This window comes from Thunnus thynnus, chromosome 19 (genome assembly GCF_963924715.1).
Source record: "Thunnus thynnus chromosome 19, fThuThy2.1, whole genome shotgun sequence".
Lineage (NCBI taxonomy): Eukaryota > Metazoa > Chordata > Actinopteri > Scombriformes > Scombridae > Thunnus > Thunnus thynnus.
In genome coordinates this window covers 525,448-533,562 of record NC_089535.1, presented here as the reverse complement: position 1 = coordinate 533,562, position 8,115 = coordinate 525,448, and the positions used below count along the sequence as shown (strand labels likewise).

The following is an 8,115-nucleotide window of genomic DNA, read 5'->3' as shown; positions in this document are numbered from 1 at the left end:
TATGAACAGGAGGAATGATTACAGCAAGAAAAACACTGACTGTTGGTTTAAGACACACTGGAAACATGGTGAACTGGTCCTTTAAAGTGAAGAGTTGAGTAATCAAGAACACATGAAGCACTACTTTATGTTTCCTTCAGTTCACATCAGTTGTGGCTCCATCTAGTGATCAATACAGAAATCAATAACAGTCATATAACAGTTAATCAGATATTCCTCATGATACTTTTATTTAATATGAGATATGATGTTGGTGTCTGTTTCTCCACTGAGTCTCTGACAGAATAAAGAGAAACAAACATTTAATGAACAAATACAGATTATATACAGATATATATTATTTAACATATTTAGGGAAGAGTCTAACAGAAATATTAATAAAGTTGGGGAGGATGTTGCTTTTTAATCAAATGAAATATAAGTTTCAGCCCTGTAGTTTCTGCACTGTCCTGAACTTTAACATGAGACACAAACAGCTTCAAGGAAAGTTTGTAGATTTCTCTGATGGAGGAAACTAAAGGTGAGTGAAGACTTGAATTAAAATATGTTATTAGTGGTGTTTCAGTTATACTTGAATACTGAGTTAAGTAAACATGGAGCAGATTAAATAGATTTGAATGTGTTATGACAGACTTGTTGTAGTTCAGTCTGCTCAGGTTTCCTTCAGTCCACATCAGTTGTGGCTCCATCTAGTGGTCACTACAGAAAACATCATTATCCAGAGTTGATCTAATATTCTTCAGGATATGTTCATTATGATGATGTGAGCTGTGTTTTCTTTGAGTCTCTGTCAGACTTGCTGCTCAGAATAAAGTCAAACAGACATTTAATGAACAAAGTTCAGCAGAAGCTTCAACAGAGTCAGAAAGCAGCTGATGATCCAGTGAAGACACTCTGAGCAAACTGGTTTCATCAAGATCACATTTTATTCATGATTCACAGAAAAACACATCAAGCAGGATATGATTTAATGTAGAATAACACAATAATAACACAGAGAAAAACATTTGTGTTACAATAATAAAATACAATATAAATGGAGAGAAATTGCCTCAATCATCAAACTATTTGAACTAATTGAAGCTGTATGATGCAAATATACATGAAGAACACAAGCTTAAATCAAATCACACAGCACACTTTATTTCATAACTGTACTCATCAAAGACAAAGTCTGAAAGCTGGATTCACCTTCAATATAGCAAGATAATATCAACATTATGAAAGAGGCATTATTAATCCATTTGTCCAGAGAATATAATGACTATGACAGTGATTTTATTCCACAATAACTCCCAGCAGGTATACAGACACCATTACATAACAACATGGGACCTCTACAGGCTGTTAAATGTTTTGAACATGTTTATTGATCTTGCATGTCAAAGTAAATTTGGCTCCTATTTTTTGTATGGGATATTTTTTAGGTGGAAACTTGTCATCACTTCCCTGCTAGACCTGCATGTAAAATTTCCTGGTTTGTTGGTGAATAATAACGTTTCCTTACAGAATGACCACGGTTGTAATGTGCTATAAAAACAGTAATCTAATATTAATGTTACACATTATTATTGTACAACCTGTGTGATGATTACTCATTGGTACAGCATGTGCCTTGCAGCCCAGATCAGCGGTTAGAATCTGGGCCACCCTGCATGTTTAACTGTTTGCTTTACCAGCTGCTGATTTTAATCCACCAAGCAGGTAACCTAACACTGTCTTGGTTCCTTTATCCTGTCCACTTTTTATCTCCTCCAGTTTCTGCATCTTCCTCATGTCTCCTCTCTCCTTCATCTTCTCAATCAGGAAGTCCAAGTGGACATGAGTGGACGCTGAATTAACATTCAAGGCGATCTGCTGCAGTCTGACCACATATTCGTAGGCCTCATCCAGCCAATCATTCTTCTGTTGGTCAAACTTTTCTGTCTCTCTTTCAAGAGACCTCAACACATCTTTGGTCTCCTGGTGCTCTAACTCATATGTCTGCTTCAACTCCTTCTTGGTCTTTTTAACTCTCCTGGTCTTGTTCACGTACCTCTGGTTTTCTTTCACATGTTTTGATACATGACACTTTTTGGTACAAACAGTGCAGTGTTTTTTTTTCATGATCTCACAGCCTCCAGGTGTCCAGGCGATTGTGCATGGATAGTGACAGTTCTCTTCACAGACATCACAGCAGACAGCTCCTTGGTAAAAGAAACCCCACCACATCCCACAATGAATTATTTCTTTTTCTTTGTAGACCTCATCCACTTCTACAGTGGTCCTCTCGTCACTCTCTAGTTCAAGTTTCTTCAGAGCTTCTTTAGTCTGACGGATCTCTGTCTGTTTTAGATCAATCAGCTGGATTCTTTCTTGCAGGTTGTTGATGCAGGCTGTCAGCTCGACGCGTGCGTTCAACACTTCAACTGTCTTACCCAACTCCTGAGGTGCAGTTTTTCCTATAAAATCTGTCAACTGGCGCATTCCTTTCAGTGTTACGTTATATGAACGTTCAAGTGCCTCTATCTCATCCTCTTGTCGGGCGTCATCCTGGCAGTTATCAAACAGGAAGTAAACGGGCTGATTCTTCTCATTTTTGGCACATTTAATGTTTGCAGCTTCAAGCGCTGTCAGAGCATTTTTAGGTCTTCTTCCATCTGAGTGTGTGATGAGAGCGACTATTTTCTCTCTCTCTATGTCTTTTCCAAACAGAGACACCACTGAATCAAAGATGTACTTCTTTCGGTCGCTCAGTCGATTCTCACTCGCCTTCAGCACCAGACCCACTGCATCAAGTACATGAACCCCTTCATCCGAGCAGAACAGGTCCAATAATCTTTCATTGACAATAACATCTTTTTCAATCCCTCTGGTGTCTCCATATCCAGGAGTATCGATGATGGTCAGAGAGAAGGGCAGAGTTTCACCTTCAAAACCAAAGATCTGGTACACGATCACATCTGATGTCTGACTCTCTGACTGACTTCTCTTCTCGTCTTCTACAATTTTAAACCAGATGTTGTCATCAAACTTCACTCCCATGGTGTAGTTGACCAGAGCGTTGATCAGAGTAGATTTTCCTGTTCCTGTTTCACCTACAAGTAAGATGGTTTTGTTTGTCTTGTTCAGGTTTTTCTCACCAACAGTTTTTCTTGTCAGAGTTCCAAACTTCTCTTCCTTTGTTCTCAGCTGGTAGACAGCAGGAGATCCTGAAGAGATCAGATAACTTTTGGAGATGATGTCCTTGTATTTGGATAAGACATAACTGATCCTGTAGAATAAGGTAGATTTGCTCAGTAAACTTTATGTACAGATTTTTACCCTTCATTTTTGTTCATCAGTAATTGTTTTGTATTCATGGTAAAATCTAAATAAAATTATAAATAAAATTATATATATATATATATATATATATATATATATGACCACTCCCATCAGGATAGACATGTTTCATCATAGGATAAAGCTGATCACTCACAACAACTTCGTATTGATTTGCAGTGATCCTTCCCTCTAAGGGGACAAGTGGACCCAAACCATGCCAGCTAAATGCCCCCCACAGCATAACAGAGCCCCCAGAGATATAAGTGTGTGTGTATGTGCACGTTACTCACTGCGTTGCCATTGTGATGCTGATACAGAAAGCTCCACTGGTGTTTGGTCTGTGGATGGGATTCAAAAAGTCATGATGTCAGCCACAGCTACGTTTATCTGTGATGAAGATTAGTTACACAATAAAACTGGAAGCTCTACAAGACAACACCCACTGCTTCATGTGTTTAAGGAGCCAGTGAGCTGCTAGGTGGTTGCTTACTGGAACTAATGCATTACTATTTGGTTTATGTACCATTTCAACCCAAATTTAATCTATTTGTGTACATGGACATCATTTTTACATTTTTTTGTGACAGTCAGCACGACTTTTAAATGAATGTATTTCATTTGGAAGCAGGTTTCGTTCCTGCAGCAGGTTTTTTTCTGTCAGTGGGGACTCAGGAACACAGAGGCCGTATTGCTTTTTCTAATTTGTTATTTATTTTGAAATTTTAACTGCTACATCACTCAACATTTCATCACTAGATTTTTCCTTGTTTTTATTCCTTTATTCTAATTTTACCAGTCTAGTGGGCGGACCAGAGAGGACACGTTATGTATGAGTGCTTTCCTCACTGTTGATTTTAATATCTTTAACATTTCTCAACACTGAACAATATGAAAGGTTATGGCCATCCATTTTAATTATTTCACCTTGGATTCTGAAAAATTTCTTTTTTTTGTCAGTTTTGGATGATAGTGGAAGCGGCTACATTAGCCTACCCATGATCCTCAGCGACCGTTACTATGGTGAAGATGCCACCTGAAGTCATGACATATATTCAGTATAACATTAAATAGCACTGCAGGCTGGTGGTTGCAATTGAAAACAAAATACTGTTCTGTACATTGAACTGTTAAGAAAATAATGTGTCTATGTATAATAAACTCAATCAGCCATAAACTGCAGTAAACAGGACTTGAAGCTTTGCAATCGGCAGTATTTTCCTCACTGTCACCATTTTAAGGTTTTCTTTTGATGATATCTTTAACATTTCTCAACACAAAATCACAAAAGTGTCCTTGATAACTCAACAATACGATAGGTTAATGTTATGGCCATCAGTCTAATAATTTCTCCTTCGATTCTGAGAGATAAAGTTTTTCTGTCAGGTTTTGATAGCAGAGGGCTAGTGAAGAGCGTTGTGTTGTGGGCGGATGTAACGTGTCTGACTCCTGTTTTTTGTTGTCTGCCATCAGTCGGCCTCATTCCATTTCATATTGCTGCCATCGGCTGCAACCCAAATCCAAACACCACTATCTGTGTTAAGAAAAGATGTCTTATAGTCTGTGGTTGTAAAATGTGAAGTTGCTCATTTAACTTTATATTTCCAAGAATATGCGGCTGAGCATATTTAATCTCAAAAATAGTCTTCCTCAATTAATATTGAGCGACAGCATCCAATAAAGCACTCCAATGTGTGTGTGTGTGTGTTTACTATTTAATTTCTTATATATCTAAATCCATTTCTTCATGCATCCAAAATAACTAAACATGACATTTGGTTTTGACTGAGTCTTTTATATTTCTGTGTGATAAAAATGAATCCTTCTATTATTTCTTGTATGTTTTACTGTGATGAAGACACAGTCGTGTAGAAACGTTACTCTGTTTGCAGTATTAAAGGCTGAGAATCAATCAGTGTCTTTTGTGTCTGTTGTTTTCTGTCCCTGATCTGAGAAACATCTGATTCAGCTGCACATTGCTGGACGACGCCTGGAGAACCTTTTTACTTAGAGGCCTGATGATATTCAGCTGCACTACATCAAAAATGAAAGCTGTATGCAGGTCAGCAAGTAGTGAAACATGAAAAACATCAGAGCACTAGTTGACTGACTTTATCATTTGGAGACCTGTGTAATATTCCTATAATTCACCTGTAGAGACTGAAAACATATGTGGAAGCTTCCTGATGTTACAATGAGGTTCACATACTTTACATTCTCTGATGTCATTTCTAACATCTCTATAATACTTTAAATATTCCTACAGTAACTTGACACTGACTGTTTCTGTCATCAGTATTGTGTTTATGTCTCCTAACTTCATCCAACTTTATCTTAGTTTTAATTGATCACATATAACAACATTACCACTTTCTATGGTAGATAATCAACAGTGAGTTTATGATATTGTTCTGAAATGACATTATAGGGATTGTCAGTTGTGCATCTTGTCCAGAGGCTGAATATTCCTAACACACCTGTGCAGGCAGAGATCAGAGTGAACACACCACTGCATTGTTATCAGCTGTTTCCACACACAAACACACACACACACACACACTCACACACACCCACTCACACACACACACACACACTCACACACACCCACTCACACACACACACCCACTCACACACACACACATACACACTCACAAACACACACAAACACACACACACACACACACTCACACACACTCACACACTCACACACACACACACACACACACACACTCACACACTCACACACACACACCCACTCACACACACACACATACACACACACACACATACACACACACACACAAACAGCCAGAATAGCTGTAATTACACACGGCTGTGGTTATTTATAGTGACTAAACACAGGTTTGGTCATTTGAACAGTATTTTACTTTAATGTGTTCAGTAGGATATCAGTGTGAAAAGTCTCTTACTGTAAATCACAAAGGATTATGGGAAAATATGTGTAAAGTACAGACTGTAATTCTCCTCTACTGTAAATCATTTACAGTAATATATCTGCCCCCAAAACTGACCAATGAGGACGCAGAATTTATTCTTACATTTGGTTCTCTATAATAAATTGAGATTTTTATAACATTTGATGATTAAATCCAGGTTTTAAATACAGATAAATTGTCTCCAGATTAACTTGACTTTCTGTTTCAGTAAATTAAGTGTAACTTGGTTCTTCTGGGCATCACTACCATGAGCTGAGAGCTGTATAATAAAGATATCTAGTTCCAGACGTCTCTGTCTATCTTCAGTTAAATAACAATGAACTCCATGACAGGCTGATTAATGTAGTCACATACACAGATATGTTCCTTTAAACTTTCATGTCTTTGGTTACTAATAATGAGAGAAAATGTAAATAACTGTCATATAACATTTTCAACATTATTGATGTGTGAGAACTCATTGACAGAAAAAACAGCTTTTAGTTTTTCATTTTGATTTCATTTAATGTTATTCTATAACATTTCATTTATTAAGTTATTACATTCAGTTATAGTGAGATTTTTCCTGCAGCATTTGTGTCCAAAAATCCAGATATTGAAAGTTTTTCGTGGTTCTTCGTTCAAAGTGTTCTTACCTGTGATGTTGACTTGAAGAAACTGTGAGATGCTGAAGAGGCAGGAAGAGCAGAGAGGAGTCAGACTGCAGAGGAGGAGAGGAGGGTTTATATAATCAGAGAGGCAGCAGGTCACATGATTTACAGAAAGTCTCAGAGACACAGAATGAAATAGAAAGACAGACCCGCCCAACACACACACACACACACAAACAAACAAACATCTTGTTAAGATCTATAACAGACGTCTGGGTCAGGATGGCCGGACCATTTCAGAACGTGTAGCATATTAAATTGTTAATCTGGACATATAGGATGTATAAAGCTGCAGAATGCACAATGTGTACATGAACCTCAGCAGAATAGCTGAACTGGCCCGTTGATGATGGTAACATATTTTGATGTTGCTGGGATGCCCAGGAAGGATGTCCAGCTGTAGGCCAGGTAATGTCCCGGATATTGGCATAATTCCAATTTTGGAACTATTTTTGAACATTATGAGCCATCTTGATTGGGCGTTCGTACAACAGTCATTCAACGTCTAAATGTATGAAGGTAAATGGTAAATGGGCACCACTAATGTAACGCCTTTCTACCTTAAAGGACAAAGAATTTTACAATTTTTGCCTCTCATCCACCCATTCATGCATACACTCACGCACCAATGGCAGCGGAGGAGTCATGCAGGGCGCTGGCCTGGCCAGGAGCAACTTGGCATTCAGTGTCTTGCTCAGGGACACTTCAGCACATGAACGGGACGACCTGCTCTGACAGTTGACATCAAAACAGTATGAAATAAGGTGCAGATTGTGGTGATTAGAACAGGTCTGATTGACATGCTGATAGTGAAACAGAAAGAGACATAGAGACAAGAGACTCCAGGCTGAATCAGAGCTTTTAAACTAACCCATTTCTCATGTAATTATTGGCTGAATTTAGAAAAGTGGCCAATAGTCGGTTTGAGTTTAATGCAGAACAGAGAACGTTCGAATAGTGACTGGTTTTTGTTGGACTGGGGTCAGAGATTTACCTTGCAAGGCAGCTGTATTTGTGAGATCACAGGATCATGCAAGAATCCATCTTGTTAGGCTTCGGACCAGTCAGTGTCCTAGAACTGCTGGTGGCTACAGGCGTGGTTTAGGTGTGACGACTGCGAGAAGTGATAGATGGTGACCGATAGTGATAGATGGATGGTTCATCCAATCCATAGACTGTATAAAAATATGGACATCGTTACCGTG

The 8,115-nt window shown here is 38.4% G+C and overlaps 1 protein-coding gene across 2 annotated transcripts; it reads right to left on the bottom strand.

Annotated features, from left to right (window-relative positions):
• Positions 1 to 899: 899 nt before the first annotated feature.
• On the bottom strand, positions 900 to 6,947 carry LOC137170781 (uncharacterized). Of its 2 annotated transcripts, none has more exons than XM_067574360.1 (3): positions 6,896 to 6,947; positions 3,597 to 3,644; positions 900 to 3,253 (listed from the first exon to the last, which is right to left on the bottom strand). In XM_067574360.1, exons 2-3 carry the CDS (start codon positions 3,605 to 3,607, stop codon positions 1,660 to 1,662), a joined length of 1,605 nt encoding a protein of 534 aa, XP_067430461.1. In that variant the 5' UTR covers positions 3,608 to 3,644; positions 6,896 to 6,947; the 3' UTR covers positions 900 to 1,659. The 2 variants fall into 2 exon arrangements, with proteins under 2 accessions (XP_067430461.1, XP_067430462.1); XM_067574361.1 differs by having other exon boundaries at positions 903 to 3,253; positions 3,597 to 3,693; positions 6,896 to 6,925.
• Between the last annotated feature and the right edge of the window lie 1,168 nt (positions 6,948 to 8,115).